Source organism: Montipora capricornis, chromosome 7 (assembly GCF_036669925.1).
Source record: "Montipora capricornis isolate CH-2021 chromosome 7, ASM3666992v2, whole genome shotgun sequence".
Classification (NCBI taxonomy): Eukaryota; Metazoa; Cnidaria; class Anthozoa; order Scleractinia; family Acroporidae; genus Montipora; species Montipora capricornis.
In genome coordinates, this window is record NC_090889.1 from 17983460 (window position 1) to 18005768 (window position 22309).

General features: G+C 39.0%; 1 protein-coding gene across 1 annotated transcript in view; it reads right to left on the minus strand.

Moving 5' to 3' along the window:
* LOC138056350 (vesicle-fusing ATPase-like) overlaps window positions 1–22309 on the minus strand; it is a 63199-nt gene that overhangs the window by 12054 nt on the left and 28836 nt on the right. Inside the window, exons 20-23 of the mRNA XM_068902129.1 lie at window positions 9910–10097; window positions 6741–6836; window positions 5888–5933; window positions 3778–3888 (exon numbers count right to left, since the gene is read on the minus strand). Of these exons, the coding sequence (XP_068758230.1) occupies window positions 3778–3888; window positions 5888–5933; window positions 6741–6836; window positions 9910–10097 (441 nt within the window). The remainder of the gene's footprint in view (window positions 1–3777; window positions 3889–5887; window positions 5934–6740; window positions 6837–9909; window positions 10098–22309) is intronic.

Consider the following 22309-nt stretch of genomic DNA (forward strand, 5'->3'; position numbering starts at 1 on the left):
CTTCAATCCGATCTTACGGTTTTAAAAATTTTTATCGTGCGGTCAATTAAAATTTTCCTGTCATGTGTGGTACTGTTTGAAAGCGTTAGCTGTCTAATTTATGAATGTCATAGAATTAAGTCACCATAGTTTAAGTCCGCTAAGAAAATCGAGAACGCGTTGACCAAGTCAGGGATATGTTACTTGGTGACTGTAGTCCGCGATATTTCATTGTGTACAAAATTCTGTCGCCTATGAAACTCGTTACTTTCAAGATACAAGATACAAAGATATATAATTCAAATCGCTTAACTGTGTTGTTTACAGTGACACCAATTTCAACACTGTCCAATGTACGAAACCGAGTTTAATAATTTTGAAAGATGCAGGTATATTTAACATGCGTGCTTTGCAAATTTACTTCCATGCAATACCACTTGTTCATACATTTTTATCGCACTGTCTGTTCAAGTTTTCCTTTCATGTCTGATATCTGTCTAATTTATGAATATCTAAGAATTAAGTCGTCAGATTTTAATCCCGCGAAGAAAATCAAGAACGCGTTAACCAAGTCAGCGATATATTACTTGTTGACTGTAGTCTGCGAATTGCCAATGTTTACAAAATTCTGTCGCTTATAAAACTCGATCCTTTCAAGATACAGGTTTCAAACATCTATAACTGAAATCGCTTAATTGTCTAGTTTTCAATGATACCACATTCAAGGTTGTGCCATATACGAAACCGTGATAAATCTTTTTTTAAGGAGACAGCTATATTTAACATACGTGCTTTGCAAATTCACTTGAATCCGATAACACGGGTTCAAAAATTTTTATCGGACACTTGATTCAAGGTTTCCTTTCATGTTTGGTACTGTTGTTGAGCTCTATCTGTCTACTTTATCACCATATAAGAATTAAGTCATCATATTTTAATCCCGCAAAGGAAACCGAGAATGCGTTTATTAAAGTCAGAGAGATCGTACTTATCGACTATAGTCTGCCATTTGCCATTCTGTACAAAATCCTGTCGGTTACATAACTCGTTCCTTCCAAGATACAGGTTTCGAAACATAAGTCATTGTAATCGCTTAACTCTGTAGTCAACAAGTCACGTTCGTCCACAAAATGTATATACCAGTTTGTCTCTCCATCCTCCGCCATTTTTGTTTGATGGTAAATCGCGAACGACGCGATCATTGCGTGGGAATTCGCTGAGCTGTCAACATTGGTAAAAATGAGGACATGTGATTGGCTATCAGTTAACCCTCGTGGGAATACCGGATCTCGCAGGAGATCTAAAAATAACTTTACAGGGATTACGATGGGAATAGGGCCAGTATGAGGGATTACTTCTCTTACCTTCATAATCTCTTGGATGAAGCTATTATCAACTGCGATAACTATGGTGGAGATATAACCTTTGACTTTGCGATATACGGAGAGAAGAAAGAGAGGGAAGAGACGATAGCTGAAAAGGGAAGACAAAGAGTTCTAAGTTCGTTTGTGAAGTCCTTCGTAAGAGTTTGTGTGCACAAAAAATCCAGTGAGTGGAAAGAATCCAGTGAATCAAGGAAGTCAAGAATTGTTGTCTAGAGTCAGTAAAACTTGGAGTTCGAAGTTAATCAAGATCAATACCTGGCATGGCCATGAAGGACAGTAAGCTTGCTTTGCTTTACGAACTGCTTAACTTAATCTTTAACCTAAGTAAATGTAACAGTGTATAACTAATTAAATAATAGTGAAAAAGGGTAACTGCTCGTTGTCACACTTTTGTTGCGTGCCTTATATTGTACTCGAGAGGTCGCTTTTACTCATGCCTCGCTCGCGGGCATCTTGGTTATCCCAGGACTTAACACTACTATACCCACCCACCCATACACCCACATCACCGGGAACTTCATGCCCTACTCTTCTCGAATTGTGTGTAGGTTATTATGAACATGGAAGATATTTGTGACACAGGGCCTACGGTTTATCGTCCTTACCCGCGAAGACTTGAAAGTGTAGTAACCATTTGCGGGTGTAATTACAAACACAGCACTTTCTCCTCAGTTATTTTAAGACCCGAGTGTTGGTCCGGCCGGAGTCGAACTCACGACCACCCGCATGGCAGCCCTGTGCTCAAACAACTGAGCTACCAGTACGCGATCACCAGAACAGACAACGTGAGGAAGATCAATGCATGGTAAAGATAACGAAAAAAGAGGACCCACGATCGATCCCTGGGGAACTTCTGATGTAGTACTAGACCAAGGAAGAGCGCTGGCTATCAATGATGACTCTCTGCATACTTATTCAGCTGCTTCGCACACTGCATAGACAGTATTCATAAATGGCGGCTAAGTAATTATTCTTTTGTCTTTATGCTAATCATCCTCACTAGCCTCGTTAGCACGAACAAATTCAAAGACGTTTGGCTCCAAAGTGAGGCTAGTGAGGATGATTAGCACAAAGACAAAAGAATAATTTCTTGGCCGCCATTTATAAGTACGGTCTATTTTTAAGCAGGTGAGTGAATAACGTCACTTTCTTCTCGATCCAGTTCTCTGAGGATTTCTCTGTCAAAACCACACCAATTAATGGCGGAACGTTAAATAAAAAAATTTGACGTCAAAATAAACAGTTTTTCTCTTGAACGAAGGGGGTACTTTCTAAAGAAACTGTGGTGCTGCGTCGGTGGAGAAGTAGTAAACAAAAATTTGGTTTCATAAACGGAATTGATAATGTAAATTGACCACCGTACAGATATTCTAAAAGGTGAATAAAAGCTGAATAGAAGCTTTTAGAATCCCTGTACGGTGGTCAATTTACCTTATCAACTCCCTGATAAAACCAATGAAATGATTGCAAAAAATCTAGCATTTTGGAGTATTTAGCACAAGATTTTTCGAAATGTGAAGAAAAACGAGAAATGATTTTTTCATCGTAGTAGCACTTTATTAAAAGAGACCATTGCTAAAAATTGTCTAGATAAGTTCGAGGATCGCTTCACTCTTTCGAATATACCTTATGTTTGGAAATATCTGGCAAATGTTTAGGCTCATTCATGTTGGATGTCACAATTGAGCGGATTTGGAAAATAATAACGAATGCTTAAACTTAACGGGACACTTGGCATGCATCTATTTACTTGCACTGATTTCTTTACAAATCTGAGTTTTAGAAGTTATGGCAAAGTTTTATTCCATTTTGATGGAGATGTGGGTGTCGTGAATTTACCGCAAATTGCAAAACTCCGCTCCTTTAATCCTTTGCTTCCAGAGAGTGACACTTACAGATTGAGGAGCCCATAACGAGGAGCGACCAACTCCCATACTAAGCCTATGTCACGGCATTTTTACAGACTGATCTATTTTTAGACTACCTTTTTGCCAAAAAACAAAGGCAGTTCCCGCTCGCTGACGTTATGTCGTTAAGTTAGTTTCATGTGATTGATCATCGGCCTCCCAAAGGAATCTCATTCGCGGGAGATTCAATCTAAGAATAAATCGGTCAGTGAAAACGCCGTGACAGGAATGTAGGGCTGTTGTTCACTCCTAGTCATGGGTTCCTGACAGATTTTATTGTGTAACCCCAGACGCCTTTATCAATGGTTAACAACTTATGGCCGAACGAGTTAAAATGAACGCCCCAATCAAAAAAACTCTATCACCTAGTGTCACCTACAGATTCAACTCTGTCTAAAGCCGGACGATTTTACCTGTCAATGATCCGATTAACCCTTTCGCCCCTTAGGAGCGAAAAAGTTGATCACAGTCTTACCAACCCAATACCACAGCAACACCACACTCACCTTCAAGCAAAACTGTAATTGGCGCTGTGATGTCCTGAGTTCTTGCTTGCTGAAACAACAATCTGCCATCGTCTAAGATACGCTGCACCTGGTTACCCCAGCGAACGATTCCTGATTTCATACAGAGAAATCTCAACATGATTGGCCAGTATTGAAACTTGACATTATGGTAAGGAAGATAAAGTGTTAGCCCCAGAATAGGCGAACGTTTGCTTGACGTCATTGTTTACAGTTGTCTCATTCACATACGAATTTGCTAACACAAGGCATCATGCTATTCACAAATTGACTTCAAAAGGTAAAAGAACGTGCTAAACTTAGTTAAATCTCCAATTGTAAGCCTTTTTGGTTTAATAACGAACGACTTATTAGCCATCCAAAACTGATATAGAGCGGCTTTCAATTGAGTGTCGAAAGTAATTAACGAATTGCTTTGGTTTACGATTACTTCACTCAGCGATTGGTTCGAAGTTCTCGCGCCACTTTTTCAACCAATCAGAAGTGAAACCAAAACCAATCGTGGCTCGCGCGTGCACATTTTCCCACGCTTTGTGTCGTCTACGTGTAATTATTTCGAGTTTTGATTGGTTTACTGGCCATAGATTGTTTCCGTCCTTTTTGATTGGTAAAAGTAATTACTTTGGTTTTGGTTTTTACGACACTCGATTGAAACTCGCTCTAATCTTGGGTGGCAAAGCGCTAATGAGCCCATACATTCTTTGTAAAATTTCAAATTTTCACAGCGGCATTACTTCGAGATAATCAGGTAAATTGCGCTCAAAGTTTCACATACAGCTCATTATGCAATGCGGCACTTTTAATTTTCAGTAATGACTTTTAGTTGATAGAATAGAAAACGATGGGCCTTTGCTAATGAGGCAAAACGTGTAAGCAAGTATTCCCCTAAATGAATGGAGATTACTGTTTCAACGCTCCACTAATGAGCTGTAGGAGGATCGTGGAACCTTCCAATCCTGGACAAAATTGTTGACACTCTTAACTTCCTTTTCCAAATCTATGAGGTAAATCTTGTTCTTACGGCACCTCTCCTCTCCTTGTTCTTCGAACCGTGTTTTGGGGCGTCAATAACGCAACGCCCGCCAAACCAGGCGATGCGTGACGCCCCAAATTACGGCTGCGAAGGAGACTATCCATCTCCCCCCTCGTAACAACGTGTGAGTCCATTGTCAAAAAGGACGAAAAATGAGAAAAGCCGAAACTAATTAGGATTGAAGGTCACTAGTAAACCAGCTTCAGGTGATATTGACTTGCTAAACTGTTGTATTCGGAGAGTCAAAGGTTCGCGGCACCCCAATCGATCATCCAAAAACATAGGAGACCCTGTAGCTTTCGAGACGCGGTCTGTGATTGCAGAACGAAACAATAGATGATACAACAGAAACAATGCACCGAGCTCTGATAACAAATGCGGCCACAGGTCATAGGGACCAATCAGTTCAAAGAGCAGTCTGGAATAGCCGCAGGATTACTAGAAAAGATACCAGATACCTCTCTCTTACTGAGGAATATATTTAAACCCTTCCCTATTCTTCCTAACGTCCAGTCGGAAAGCATTGTAAACTCACAGTTTTAAAAAATGCCATTGGCAACTTTTGTGTCTCGCGGAGTAAGTTAAGACCTTTGTGCGGTTCGATACAACAAAAGCAACCGCATGGCATGCGTCCAACGTGTGATATACAGAAAACCGCTGACAAAAACTACCCGACATAGCAACCATTAACTATATTTATTATTTACTAATGAAAGCAAATTGTTTTTATTTTCCTTTAGCAAATTAGCCGACCGTCTGCATGCAAAATTGTAAAGAATTCAGACTTTAAAATGAGATAGACTGCTCACAGTCCCTTCTGAGTCAGTCGAACTGTTCGTTTTAGTCAGTCACGCAAGCGAGCCGAGGGGAGAATGGCGATAGAGCGAGATCACCATTCTCCCCTCGGCTCAGTTGCGTGACTGACTGAAGCGGGCGGTTCGACTGACTCAGAAGGGGCTGCGTGCAGTCTAAAAATGAGACAATTTAGGCTCACACGCACTGAACAGACGAAAAACAGAGTCGCTTGATTAACATGGCCTGTTTGTCAACGAAACTTACCATTGGCAACATACAGGTCAAGATTGTCATCTGCCGGCCCGAATGCCTACAACAGAAGGATCGCCTGGTCACCGTGCACCAATGTTTTCTTAAAGATTACGTCCACCACATTACCAGAAAACGCAAACGTTTAGAACCTTAAAGCACATGCTGACTGCACTGAGTAATAATTACCAAAGCCGTTTTATGAACTTCATTCAAAATCGGCACAGAATTGTAACTTTTCACCCTAGTCATAACAGCTTTTTTACTCTTAAAAATAATAATAATAAAACGCTTCTGACGCGGCTGATTTCCCTGGGAACAGGTGGATCGTAAAGACATTCCCAGCTATCCACTGCACATGTGCTTCAGGTTCAAAGGTTAGCTTAAAGGCTGGATTAGTGAATAAATTATAAAAGCGACCTTCAGATTGGAGTACGAGGACAAGTTCTCAGTTGTGAGCATACGCATTCTTTAAACGTTATGCGCGTGCTCAGTATAGAAAACTAGTACTCGTCGACGTTCTCGTACTTCAATCTGAAGGTCGCTAAATAGTCAAAATGGAGGGAATGTGACCATTGCAATAAAGATCCGTGAAGTGCCTCGGTTTTAAACAGAACAAATCTCTCTTTAGTGACAAAGAAAATTAATTTGTAATGGAAAATACCATTGTTCAGTTTTTCAAGATTTTTTTTGACAATTTATACAATGCCCATATGCATACTTCGCGGGTCTATCTCTATCTTGCCACTTGCACGGGAGACCGCATAGGTGGCTACCAACACTGAAGGCGCAAGCAGAAGTCGATTAGCGAAAAATTACTGATTTAAACTCTTTCCCTTGGGAGCAAAAGCATGCTTTTTTTACTTACCGGTTTAATATCATACTCCAGAGCATGGTAGAAGTCATCTCGTCTTATTACGATCTTTTCAGCGGCTTCAGGGTCAATCTCAAAATTGTTTTTTAACTGCGAAACAACAAAAAGATTGAAATGGTCAATTTGCAACGCACACGTGACTGCACTGAAGACCCTTCCCCTCGCCACAGGATACCCAACGAGGCTTGAAACAGGTGTGACATCGCTTCGCTTCAGCCTTGTTTTAAAATCTACGAACTTGTAAATTCAATAAACTTGTAGTCCTATGAAAAGTAAAACTATTTCACACTTCGGATCAGTTCGAGCTTGCTCTCTGTTTTATTTTCCTCTACAATTGAACACTTTCCACCTATCGTTTGGACATCGATTTTAGCTTCAGTCTAAAGCAAACTCTGTACAAAGCCGCCCTTTGTTATCAATAGTTTTCCTTCAGGCTGTCTTGGTGAGTACGAATTAGAATCATTTGGTTAAAAAATACCAAACAGCCTTCACGCACACGCCCCAGACTTTACAGCATACACGATGTACTAAATGTTCGTCATTCATATGCCAAATAATCTCGCTGTGTTATTTTGATATCTATATTACACCTTTAAGCTACCAATCGTATTAGAGTAAGATCTTCATCGCCGTTGACTCTTTATAGGTAGCGTTTATTTTGTAGAATCTTAGAATTTAAGAGAAATCGACAGTACAAGTGTCTTTGGACTAGCAACGGTAAGATCGTACTTCACAAGTCTGACACCTCGACTCCCCAATGTTTTGTTTCTTTCGAGGACTTCGATGACTACTTCGGTGTTTGTTTGTTTGTTTATTTGTTAAAGCAGGTTGAAGTTTTGGCAGCTATTCAGCTGATGTGGACCTGCTATACCCACCCATCCATATACACACAGAGGACAGCCACAACACTGGGAACTTTATCCCTTACTCTTCTCGAACAGTGTGTGTGTTCTTTAATGTCCCCGCGACAGGGAACTAATGGACATGGAAGTTACTTGTGCGGATCGTCCTTATCCGAGAAGAGTTGAAAGTCTAACCATTTGCGGATGTAATTGCAAAGGCAGCACTTTCTCCTCAGTTATTTAAAGACCCTGAGTGTTGGTCCGGCTGGAGTTGAACTCATGAACTCCCGCATGGCAGCCCGGTGCTCAACCAACTGAGCCACCGGTGCGCGGTCGCATATCACAAAACTCTTAAGTGGCTGTCAATGAGGAAACTGTGAGTATTCTGCCCTTTTCTTCTTTTTCAGATAAGTACTTTAACTATCTTCTTGGGAACTGGCCTGTTCCAAATCTTGACGAAATCAATGATCTATATAATTTGCTCCCTACTCCCGACAAGACAGATGAATCCGACCCAGATTTAATGCTTGTTTCTCTTTGATCAGAATATTATTCTATCAAGAAGCTGAATATTAATCTTTTTGAGAAATCTGGCTCTAACTTATTTATTTTTCACTGTAATACTAGAAGTTTATAGACGAATTTTAATCTGCTTGAAGATTATGTATTCGCAGCCTGATACATTAGGAATAACTGAAACTAAACTTCTGTTAACAACTTAGATTTAAAAAAATTATAAGCTTTTCCGTACTCCCCCTCTTCTTCTTTTGTTACGTCTCCATTACATGAGCTTTAGGTTTTTACTCTGTTTGCAAATCTGCACGAAAATAAATCTTATATAAATATACCTAATAAATTTATTAAAACGGCTGCAAGCTCTTCAGCTTCCCCATTTACCAAAATTTATAACGAATCCATCGAGACAGGAATCTTCCCAGATATATTCAAAATTTCAAGAATAACCCCAGTTTATAAAAATAGATTGCAGTGTCTGTGAACCTGGGAATTACTGGCCAATAGCTATTACCACTTCTTTTAGTAAAGTTTTAGAAAAATTAGTATACGATAAATTGGCTTACTTTCTTGAAAAACAAAGTATCTAATTCGAATTTCAATTAGGCTTTAGAAAGGGTCACTCTACCGAGTGTGCAATTCTAGAAACTATAGACAATTTTAAAACCGCTCTTGATCATAACATGCTAACATGTAATATTTTCTTAGATTTCTCAAAGGCCTTTGACACTATTAACCACCAAATCCTGTTATTTAAAATGTTCAAATATGGTGTACGTGGAACCCCATTCAGATGGTTTTCTAGTTATCTAAGCGGACGTAAACAATTCGTAAACATTGGTAATGTTGAATCGACTCAACTCTAGGACCCTCACTCTTCCTATTATATATAAATGACCCACCTAACTCATCATGTAAACATAAATTTTCGAATTTTTGCACATGATACAAAAATTTCCTATTCCTCTAAAAATATTGCACTTGTAAGACTCCTTAGATGCAACTCATTGATGTAAATAATATTGCATATTCATGTAAACTTGTCAATAGCCTAGTTTCGAATTGCGGAGCAACAAAAGAACAGAGTCGAGGTTCAGGGGAATAATTTGCATTTTCCTTTGATTTGAACAATGCAAATGCTAATTATTCCCCTGAACCTCGACTCTGTTCTTTTGTTGCTGCACAATTCGAAACTAGCCTATTTGTTAAATTATTACTATTTAGTTTATTTTTATCTGTACTTTATATTTTGCCAGTTCACTTCTATATATATATGTATTTTTTTTCTTCTCATCTAATTCCTGTGGTAGTGGCCATCTCGAAAGCACTTGCTCCTATGGCCATGCACTACGCAATTTTCTACTTCCAGTAAGTATTTTCTGAAATAGTGCATAATAATAAATCTTGAATCCTGATGGCTTCATCATCATCACCATCATCATTCTCACATCTTTATTTACCCTCGGATTTAAGAGTAGCATGGTGTAGCTAGTATCTCTGAGCCATGATATAAAACAGAGGACAGACCACAACATCGGGAACTCCACGCCCTCCTCTTTGAAAACTGAAGGGTTGCAAAAAGGGGCCTAGGGGTTATCGTCCTTATCTGAGAAGACTATAGAGTCTAACCATTTGAGGATGTCATTACAAAGGGCAACACTTTCTCCTCAGTTATGTAAAGACAGCGACCGCGACCCGTAGTCCGATGATCAACTATCCGGGCGGTCGGCTTGCTTGAATCTAAGACTTTAACAACCACAACAACGAGATACTATAAATATATGTAAATGTTTCCTTTCTTCTAATACCTGAATGAAGCGATTCATAGCAGTGGATTGCGCTGCTCTCACCAATCCCTCAATCTCAGCCCCAGTGAAGTTCTTGGTTTGTGCAGCTAAATCAGCCAGGTCCACATCCGGAGCAAGAAGTTTGTGTTCCCTCATCTTTGCTGTGTGGATCTCGAGAATTTGAACTCTTCCTGCTTCATCTGGCAGGCCTTAGAAGCAAAAATAAGAATACTTTTTACTGACAGCTTCCTGTCGAAAGCAATCTAATGGCTTTGCATCCTACTTCAATTTTTCAGAAAAGAAAATTATTTTTAGTGAGAGCATACAAAGCAAACAAATTTTGCTCACACTAAATTCACAATCATCTGACTCCGGCCCGAGCGGCTGCGAAGGAGACTAGTAAGAAGGCCGCCAAAGAACCGTTTCTAAAATGACGTCACAAACTGCTTTGCAATGAAAAAGCCTGTACCAGGCAACTTGTCACGTAACCTCTGAAATATACCCAGCCTCCAAGAGTTTACCCACAGAACACATCGCCGCCGGGTTTTTTAAGTTAACTATTTTGAGTGTTATTTGGTCTGGCTCAGTACATAATCATTATATCTCTCTAGAAATCTAACCTGATCGTTGGCAAGGAACCCGCCAATTCTAATCAACTTCCCATTCGAACGCTTATGTTTACAATTCCAAGAAATGATGAGCTACAGTCGCTTTGATCGAGTAAATGGTTACCATCCTTGGTTTCCTGATTTCTCTCTTTTTTGCAAATAGCATCAGCGACATGCCAATTTGCCACAAGGGCGGACGTTTTCAGGCAACCAGTTTTCAAACTATATGCCGTAACTAGAATCTTCAATCTTGCCTGCTTCCCAATTACTCAAGACTTCAACATAGCTACAACTAAAATACTCAAACCTTGCACTATGTGACCCCTTTCATGAAAACGTACATGTACACTAACGGAAGCCGTTGGGTACCGTTGGGTACCCGTTGAAAGTGGTAGTATCGAAAACGAAGACCGAAGACCCTTTCGAAAAAAACGCACAATAAGAAAGTTGTAGTTCGCGGTGACATCTCGTCACGAAAAATATACAATATAAACAACAAGGCAAGGAGACTTAAAGCGAAGCAACCACGAAACGTCATTGAATTGCGCGACATTCAAGATGGCGGCACCGGGAAGCGTTGAGACCGATCTTTGGAAGACGATAACAAAACTATTTCACTAGGTAATGCATTTTGTTACAGATCTTCTAATAAGTACACATGGAACACTTTGGGGGGCATTTGTAAAAACAGTGGAGGTTCCTTTAATAGACAATCAACCTCGTCTTAGGAAAATGTACAAAAAAATCCTCTCATCACTTCAAATTGCAGAAGAAAATCCCTAAACAACATGCTCGTGCGAGCCAAAGTATGAATGCCAAAGCAAAACAATTATCACAAGAGAGGGAGCCGCGATAGGTCTGCGTCAACACCTTTAAACATCAACCCTTAAATATTTTTGCATGATGTCGCAAGCTGAAAAGGGCGGCATGGGTAGACATTTAAGATATTTTAAAACCCATCTACATGATCAGGCAATATACGTGGCGCCTTAGAGTAGTGTGAGAGCTGTGAACTTGACTGAAGTGGTAAAGAATTAAATGGCCTGCACACAGGCTCTCTGTGCGTCGAATTGTGCACGGTCAACAGCTGGAGAGTCTGAGTGCAGGCTAAGAATAAAAAAATCATGTTTACTGTAGGTAGTCGACCGCTGTATCGGAAAACTCGGTCGACGTATCGGTCGGCAATCGGAACATAGTCGGCCAACAGTCGTCCAGTTAGAGAGGAATCGATAAAATTTGGAGTCTCCAAGAAAAAGAAAATAATAAACGAGTTAGAAGAAATTGAGCAATCAGTTGCAAAATTGGAACAAGATTTAAGTGATATGCATATTAATGATTCTCGAAAACAACAAATATGGACCGAGCTTGAAGCAAAGAAAGAACAATTAGAATCATTAATCGAATATAAAACAAAAGGGGCAATTATCAGATCGAAATCACGATGGTATAATGAAGGTGAAAAAAATACCAAATTTTCTTAATCTGGAAAAGAGACATTGCAAACAAGGAACAATTACTCAACTTAAGATCAGTGAAATTCTGAATGAGTGTGAGTCCTTTTATCAAACTCTTTACAGTTCCAAAACCAATAACGAGAAATCTAGTGACGTTTTTTTCCCACCACAGCAAAATCAAAATTATTTGACCAATGCGGAACAACTTGTTTGCGAAGGCTTGTTGAATAGGGAAGAATGTCTGCAAGCGCTAAACAGTATGAATTCGGCAAAAACGCCAGGAACAGACGGCCTCCCTTGCGAATTTTACAAGATTTTTTGGAATGATGTGAGTGATATCTTGGTAAGTTCTTTTAACTATTCGTATGAAACAGGAACACTTTCAGTATCGCAAAGACGCGGAATTGTTAAACTTATTCCTAAAAAGGACGCGGATCTCAGTCTAATTAAAAATTAGCGACCCTTGACATTACTTAACTGTGACTACAAGATTGCAACAAAAGCCATAGCAAACAGGATAAAAATTTTTCTTCCGAAACTTATCTCTGATGATCAGACAGGTTTTATTAAGAATAGCTTTATTGGTGAAAATATCCTTTTACTTGATAGTGTTATTAGATACACGGCAGCGAGGAATATTCCCGGACTTCTTCTTTTCCTTGATTTCGAGAAAGCATTTGATACGTTAGAATGGACTTTCATTCAAAAGACTTTCAAGTATTTTGGCTATGGCCCAGAACTTCTAAAATGGATTAACATTTTTTACTGTAACATTGAAAGCTGTATTTTGAACAATGGTTGGGCGAGCAATTTCTTTAAACCGACTGGAGGAGTTCGGCAGGGCTGCCCTTTGTCGCCATACTTATTTGTTTTATCGGTAGAAGTAATGGCCGAAGCCTTTCGAAAAAATGAAAAAATTAGAGGAATAACTGTGAAGGCAAAAAATATTAAGTTGAGCCAATATGCAGATGACACCACGCTAATCTTGGACGGTTCGATAGAATCCCTTGAAGAATCTTTAAGACTATTAGATCTTTTTGGAGAGGCATCTGGTCTCCGACTTAACTGTGGTAAAACAGAAGCTCTATGGATCGGTTCAAAGGTAAACAGTGATCTTAAACTCTGTCCTGAAAATAATTTTAAATGGCCTAAAGGAAAAGTTAAAGCTCTTGGTTTTTGGTTTTCGTCGGATTCAAATATAACAGTTTCTCATAATTACATAGATAAAGTGGAAAAAGTGAAAGCGATGTTAAGTTGTTGGAAATTTCGTGGACTTAGTCTGCTTGGGAAAATTACAGTCATTAAAAGTCTTGCGGTATCACAATTGGTGTATATACTTGCGCCACTTCAAGCAGACCATAAAGCAATTAAAGAGATAAACGTGCTGTTTTATAAATTTTTATGGGACGGAAAAGGGGATAAAATAAAAAGAAATGTTGTGATAAACGATTTTTCTGAAGGAGGACTTAAAATGATTGATATAGAGTCTTTTAATAAATCTCTTAAATCATCTTAGATTAAAAAGTATCTTGATCCTGAAAATAGTAGTAGCTGGAAGTCTTGATTTAGAACTTCAGTCACATGGAGGAAAGACGATATTTTTAGGAAATCTTTCTAGGAAGGACGCGTGCTGTTTCATTGAGGTCTCAGACCCTTTCATCAAAGAAATTCTTGAAATTTGGTGTGAAGCTTCCTTCACCGAAAACTTGACAACCGAAGCACAGTTTTTATCTTCACCTCTATGGTATAACTCACATATAAAAATTGGAAATAGACCAGTTTTTTTCAAAGACTGGTCCCTTAAAGGTATAACCGAAGTTAAGCACATCCTAAATGATTCCTTTGAGTTTTTATCCTTGACTGCTTTTCAAGACAAATATAACCTTCAAGTTCCTCCCTTAAGTTATTACGGAATAATTTCGGCAACTAATTCTCTCCGTAGGCAAAGTGAAAGGACTAATGCTAGTTATGAGAGCTTCCTTTCAAAATTTCTAAAAAACTCAAAACCCTCTAGATTGATTTACAAGAAGTTAGTATCAATAAAAAGTGAGCTACCAACTCTAAGTCAAGAAAAATGACACAAAGAAATTAATCTGGAACCCGGTCACAAAGTCAACTGGAAAGCAGCCTATGTCTTGGCCTTTACATGTACCAAGAGTTCAAAACTCATAGTTTTTAATTTTAAATTCCTACATCGACGACTTTCAACTAATAGTTTTCTTAAGAAAATAGGACGTATAGATAATGAGAAATGCACCTTCTGTCAATATGGTAAAGAAAGCCTCTTTCATTTATTTTGGGAATGTAGCAAAAGCCGTTGTTTTTGAAATCATGTTTTTTCATGGATGCAGGCCTGTAAAATTGTTAGTAAAGAATATGCTTTTTAGGTAGATACTTGCTTGGGACTGAGGCCAGATACCTCTAAATACAATTTGCAAATTAATTTTTGTTTTTTGACAAGCAAACATTTCATCTGGCTGTGTAAATTTAAAGAACAAAAGTCAATTTTCGAAGAATACTTACGGCATCTACAATATATTCATAAAGTAGAGAAGGAAGATACAACAACGCAAAAGAAATGGGAACCGCTATTGCTTCAAAAATAAATAAATAAATAAATACAGAATCCAGCACCTTGTTCTCCAGCTGTACAGGCAATTCCGATCTTGCAGAGTATAATAAATTGGTCGCTCTTCTCAAAACAAGAGCACCTCCTCCTTTTTTTTTTTGTTTTTGTTTTTGTTTTGTGGGGGGAGGGGTGTTTGTGCTTTCAAAACACGTAAGGTGATAATAACAATTAAAAAAAAATAAAATAAAAAACAATTATAAAATAAAAAACAGTCGTCCATCGTCGTTAATAGGTCGACAGTCGGTCAACAGTCAGTCGATCGATCATTGGTCGATAGTTCCTTGATGCATCTCGATCGAGTATCGGCCTCTCGTCGATCGAATATCAGTCATGTGTCGGATATCGATCAAGTGTGTTATATAAGCAGGGCCCGGTTGTTCGAGGCCGATTAATTTAATCCAGGATTAGCGAAAGCGTTTGTTCCATGTTTTCAATCAACGGTTTTGGTGAAAGTTTCTTTTGCTTATTTTTGCTTTTCAAGACTGACTCCTTCTATTATAAAGTTACGCCGAATAATAATAATAATTTAAAACTTATATAGCGCACTTTCCATGCAAATATGATCAAATGCGCTTTACATATGATAAAATTTTAAAAGATTTACAATATACAATATAAAATAAAATATATTATACGTGATTAAGAAGGAAAGTAAATAAACTTTAAGAAAAAGAAAAAGCGTTGCTAAACAGGTGTGTCTTAGTTTTCGAGTGGGTCTTTGGTCCTCGGTCTTCATTTTCGGGGTCTTCGTTTTCGATACTACCCGTTAAAAAAATTTACTAAAGCGTTGGATGCGTTGAGAAAGTCGTTGGAAACATTCCTTCCAAAGCGTTGGAAAAAGCCGTTGGGTTTTTCCCCCTTACCCGTTGAAGGCCTTGAGAAAAGCCGTTGGAAAAAATGTGTTCTAAACCGTTGGAAGCGTTGGGAAAAGCTGGTCTAGCTAGCCGATGGCCGTGCTCACAAAAACCGTTTGTCAAAACCTGTCAATAATCATTTGGTATCATTTGGCCTTGTTTATTGATAATAATGATAATAACGAGCGCTTCACGCTCGGGCCGCAAATGACACTACAAGGGCGCAAATAAACAATATTCCCGAAAAAAGTCATGTCATTATCATTATTATAAATAAAGAAGGCCAAATGATATCAAGAATGCGAGTTTTAATAATACAAGCTAAGTGAATAACGAATTCAAAGTCACTTCAAATCATCATGTAAGTGTTGATTGAACAAGCTATTAAAGAATCAACTCAGTCCAGTGAACTTATTTAAAATTACCGAAAAAATGCGTAAAATCGTCTATAAATAATGGGCATATCACAAAGTTGAAGCTAGAACCAATCAGCTGTAGGGCTGATAATGCATTAGCAGCCCGCTGTCAGTCTTTTGCGGGCCGCTGAGCATGTGTTTTGAAGAGGCCGATTTTCTACTTGGCCGCGTATATTGATAATAATACAGTATAATTATGTTACTTGAGTGAAACGTAGAAAATATACAGCACAGCGAACTCCCCTCACCGCTTCAGGTCTTTGAATGGCCACTAATTATTGTTGAATCAGGGGAGGTGAACCATAACCTTATTTTTTTTCCCGAGGTCCTTTTTGAGATAAAACACCACGATAAAGAATGGAACTATTACCGCTCAAAGACGAGCAAACCATCAAACGTGTCGACAACTTGTTGACAATGAAAAATCAATGCGTTCGCGTAGTCAAAACAGACGAGCGTGTTCACCGTCTCGTGTTTATTACTGTTGAGCAAGACAAAAGTAAACAAGCGCGAATGTTTAGGGTCTATATAGAAAGCGACACAAACTAACCGGACTGACGAGCGAGACAAAGTTAAAATTCTTGCCTGTTTCATCAAAGACACTAGACAGTTTATTTTCCACACCGCTGCTGATATTGAAATAGTCTTTTTACACAAAAGGTCACTGAAACAAGAAAGTGCACTTCACTGATGCCTGGGGGCGCGGAAATTGGAGAAAAAGTCAGAACAGGAAATTTTTTACACACGATGATTTTGGAAAAAGAATTTCGCAATTTTCACCTAACGCGAAAACGAAAAGGTTGTTCGAAATTTTGGAAAATCTTTTCCGGGAAATAGTCCTGTTTCATGTAATTTTCAACCGATTTTTTTAAAATTGCGCTCTTAAATTGTTGAAATGATTGACAAGAGCAGTGTCATGGAACATTTACCATAAGCTAAAATTTGCATACGCATTGCAGTATTTTTTCCGCGTATTTCCTCAACCATGTTTTTTCCCTCCGTGTTTGGAGGTAATGTGGGGCTTTGTAACGTCAGAAATCACGCAAAGTTTCAAGTGGATCGTTTAAGAGCCGGATCTTTGCAAATTTTTGTGGGCTCCGCTTGTGGAAAAAATTACAACTTTGTCGCACGCATGTTCTTTGCAGTCTCGATAAACACGTTTCCCAGCTGAAAATGTTCGGAACTCTTTATTTTAACATAACTGAATAGTGTTGACAATTGAAAGAGCGTGATATAAACCGATAAAAATTGATGATGAATAGACCCTTCCCACGGTTTTTGACGTCATCTTGGCTGGGGGACAAACATGGCTGAATTTACAGTAAATGTATGGGATTATGGACGACTTTGAACCGCTGTAGCACCGCTAAAAAGAGGCGGATTTCCACAGTGACAATGCCTTTTAAAAGACTTTTATACTAAGATCATTTTCATGAAATGTAAAGAACAGATTCAGGCTAAAACGACCAAAACCGAATTTTTAAGATTTCATACAAATCCTTCTAATCAAAATCATGCAAATTGCCGTGAAATTAGAAGCAACGGGAGAGTTAAGGTAAGGTAAAACTTTATTTATCCACGGTAAATTCATCAGTATTATAGATAACCTTAGAAAATACACTTGACTAGACCTAACATTGTTTACAATAAAAATTCCATCTTACATTATGCAATAAAAATTAAAACGCTACTAAAAAGCTGTTTTCCATGAATGCCGTGCCTTAAAATACAGATTTTGTTTAGTTTGCTGAAATGACAAAGGGAATCAGCCTGCCTTAGGTTAGAAGGCAGGCTGTTCCAAAGAACAGCACCTCTATAAACAAAGCTGTTGTTACAATTTATGCGTGGTAACGGGACGTTAATTTCATTTGCTGAGTCTCTCAGATCGTAGTTAGTATTACGACTTGTGAATTTTCAGCAAAGGTAATCACGTGCAAGCCCATGCAGAGACTTGTAAACCATCAGTGCTTTTTGAATTTGTCTCTGCCAAACTAGATTCTTTCATCCTAAATTATTAAGTAAGACGTAAGCAACGGTGTCATAACTTGAATAAGTCAAGACCCCGGCAGCTCGATTTTGTAGTTTTTGCATTTTATTTTGCAGCGTAGATCCACAAGTACCCCTGACGACATTACAATAATAAAGATGTGGCTGTATCAAAGCCTGATAAATGTAATTCAATGTCGCAGGTGAGAAGAGTTATTATTCGAATTTATGGACGTCGTACCTTCCTTATCTTATTTTTTTGTCGAATGAATAATATCAATAAAACCATTTAAAGTGGTGGCAAAAGTTGGAAATCTGTCTCTTCTTAACGGTGCCACAGCGCTAGAGCGGTTCAAAAATCTATTAAGCGCCCGCGGCCACCTTTGGCCGTCCCGATGAGAGTTCTCCGGTTGTTTTCACCCCTTTAAGCGGCTGCTATGAGTTAAATACACTAGTTTGGCTTTTCAGCGACAGACTTCCTCGCAATAATTTTCAAAATTGATTATGGACCCGTAATGCAACGTAAAATGCAACGAATAAAGTGACGTATCTAAAGATTATGCTAATTTCTGACGAACCGCATACTTGGTTCGGCAATCCGTTGAAAGCGTTGTGAAAAGGCGTTGGAAAAATCATCACAAAACCTTGGGAAAATGTAACAAACCGTTGAAAATTTTTGCGCACCCGTTGAAAGCGTTGCGAAAGCCGTTAAAGCCGTTGGCGAAACCGTTAGCAACCCGTTGGTTCGCCGTTAGTTTTTGCCTGTTTAACACAAAACCGTTAGTGTACGTTTTCGCGTGAGAGGTCACACTGTTTCTCTCTATTTTTCCCGTACAGCATCAGCTAGGTGTCAACTGAATTTGCTTCACATTCCGACACTGTCAGACTGTCCTTTTGAAGTTTATGAGGCAGGAATTATAACCCTTAATTCTGTCTCCTTCCCAATAACTGCTCAAGATCTTAAGACAACTACAACCCAACAACATGCACATTTGTATTGAAATACTCAAGGCGAGATATTAGAGTAAATTTATGCTAGCTCTCTCTCTCACACACACACACACGCACAAAAAGAGAAACCATAAGTGTAAATAAGAATCAATTAGGAATACAATTAATTGGGCGACTGACGGAACGCCCTCACTCACACACGCACTCACACACACACGCACGCTCACTCGCCCAATCACCCTCAATTATTGATTGAAAGATCAACCAGCTTACTAAGTGAATGAATACCTGGCTGGTTAAGAATGCAGGCTACAATCAATCAAAACGTCCAAGAAAAACTCTTGTTATCTTGTCTGGTTAGGTCCAATAATGCATTCTGTCTTTAGAGCATAATTATGCATAACGAGGTCGCGGTGTTCAAGGAGTTCAACTCTATTATCTTCTCTGTTGTCTCGGTTGAAAACACGACCTTGCTGGAAAGCAAAGGCAGCCTGTTTACCGATGGCTATTTAGTTCACAAAAAACCATTCTTAAGAGTTTTTGGTTACGTGTAGCCAAGGTTAAAATGAATGCCAACTTGAAAACGTCGGGCCGACGTGAGAGGTGGGAGGTATTTCTTGAAATACTCAAACCTTGCTTGCACTTTCTCTCTATTTTTTTTCCGCACAGCATCAGCTAGGTGCCAACTGAATTTGCTTCACATTGTGACTCAGACAATCCTTTTAAAGTTTATGATGCAGGAATTATAACCTCTAAATCTGTTTCCTTCCAAATCACTGCTCAAGACCTCAGGACAACTACAACCGAAAGACATGTACAATTGTACAGAAATACGTAAAACCTTGCCTGCACTCTCTCGCTCTTTTTTTCGTCCAGCAACATCTACATGCCAATTTGCCTGAAATCCTGACATTGTCAAGCTACCCTTTCAAACTTCATGCGCTTAGTGACTATGTTCCTAAATATCGAGTCTTCTGAAGACTACAGGCTGTAGACTTCCATATAAGGTAATGGACAGGAAATGCTGATAAATATGCAAGAAGATGTATGCGCGCTTCCACTAACAAAACATGTCTTGAAATATTATTTCTCTCTTTTTTGCGTACGGTAATATCTACATGCCATTTTGCTTCAACGGACATTGTCAAACTACAGTCAAAGCTCTATTAAGCGGTCACCTATCAATTTCTCGAAATTGGCTTCCCATATTCACTGTAAATTTGACCTCTGTTAAACGGTCACCTCCATTAAGCGGACGCGGTCACCGTTTGGATTTCCCAAATGACTAATTTTATTGTAAATCACCTCTATTTTTAAACAGGAAGATAAGGGTTAGCGTTGTGATTCATGCGTAGCGTGTCCAGTTTCTTTCGTAGCTGATCAAACGCAACCTATAAGCATTGTCTGAGTAAAAATACACGTCTCTGTGATGGGTCGGCCGGCTCACACATCAAATTCCTCTTTTAGTACTTTCCGTTGCAGCCAACCACAAGAAAAACTGTCACCTTCAAACTGAATACGACGTCTTATTCAACACAAGGGGAAAATTCAGTTACGGTCGTCATCAGCCATTTCGTAATTGTTGATGATGTGCTGTTGATGATGGACGATATTACTGAAAAATCTCTTAGTTAAAGGGGCTAGGTCACGCTATTTTAGGCATTTTCAGCACTGATCGAATGGTCATAGAATTGGCTAAAATATCAAAATAACTGTTCAAAACAAACATTGCCGCCTTTTTGGGTTATAAAATTAACTCAGTTTACGCCATTTGAGGAGAATTTGTTTTCTTGTAATAGTACTGTAATTTTGTTCGGTATTAGAGCTGTCTCTTGTGCAAAAGTTGTGACAAGTCTCTAAAGGTGTCTGTTTTAGAATAAAGTGACGTATCTAAAGATTATGCTAATTTCTGACGAACCGCATACTTGGTTCGGCAATCCGTTGAAAGCGTTGTGAAAAGGCTTTGGAAAAATCATCACAAAACCTTGGGAAAATGTAACAAACCGTTGAAAATTTTTGCGCACCCGTTGAAAGCGTTGCGAAAGCCGTTAAAGCCGTTGGCGAAACCGTTAGCAACCCGTTGGTTCGCCGTTAGTTTTTGCCTGTTTAACACAAAACCGTTAGTGTACGTTTTCGCGTGAGAGGTCACACTGTTTCTCTCTATTTTTCCCGTACAGCATCAGCTAGGTGTCAACTGAATTTGCTTCACATTCCGACACTGTCAGACTGTCCTTTTGAAGTTTATGAGGCAGGAATTATAACCCTTAATTCTGTCTCCTTCCCAATAACTGCTCAAGATCTTAAGACAACTACAACCCAACAACATACACATTTGTATTGAAATACTCAAGGCGAGATATTAGAGTAAATTTATGCTAGCTCTCTCTCTCACACACACACACACAAAAAGAGAAACCATAAGTGTAAATAAGAATCAATTAGGAATACAATTAATTGGGCGACTGACGGAACGCCCTCACTCACACACGCACTCACACACACACGCACGCTCACTCGCCCAATCACCCTCAATTATTGATTGAAAGATCAACCAGCTTACTAAGTGAATGAATACCTGGCTGGTTAAGAATGCAGGCTACAATCAATCAAAACGTCCAAGAAAAACTCTTGTTATCTTGTCTGGTTAGGTCCAATAATGCACTCTGTCTTTAGAGCATAATTATGCATAACGAGGTCGCGGTGTTCAAGGAGTTCAACTCTATTATCTTTTCTGTTGTCTCGGTTGAAAACACGACCTTGCTGGAAAGCAAAGGCAGCCTGTTTACCGATGGCTATTTAGTTCACAAAAAACCATTCTTAAGAGTTTTTGGTTACGTGTAGCCAAGGTTAAAATGAATGCCAACTTGAAAACGTCGGGCCGACGTGAGAGGTGGGAGGTATTTCTTGAAATACTCAAACCTTGCTTGCACTTTCTCTCTATTTTTTTTCCGCACAGCATCAGCTAGGTGCCAACTGAATTTGCTTCACATTGTGACTCAGACAATCCTTTTAAAGTTTATGATGCAGGAATTATAACCTCTAAATCTGTTTCCTTCCAAATCACTGCTCAAGATCTCAGGACAACTACAACCGAAAGACATGTACAATTGTACAGAAATACGTAAAACCTTGCCTGCACTCTCTCGCTCTTTTTTGCGTCCAGCAACATCTACATGCCAATTTGCCTGAAATCCTGACATTGTCAAGCTACCCTTTCAAACTTCATGCGCTTAGTGACTATGTTCCTAAATATCGAGTCTTCTGAAGACTACAGGCTGTAGACTTCCATATAAGGTAATGGACAGGAAATGCTGATAAATATGCAAGAAGATGTATGCGCGCTTCCACTAACAAAACATGTCTTGAAATATTATTTCTCTCTTTTTTGCGTACAGTAATATCTACATGCCATTTTGCTTCAACGGACATTGTCAAACTACAGTCAAAGCTCTATTAAGCGGTCACCTATCAATTTCTCGAAATTGGCTTCCCATATTCACTGTAAATTTGACCTCTGTTAAAC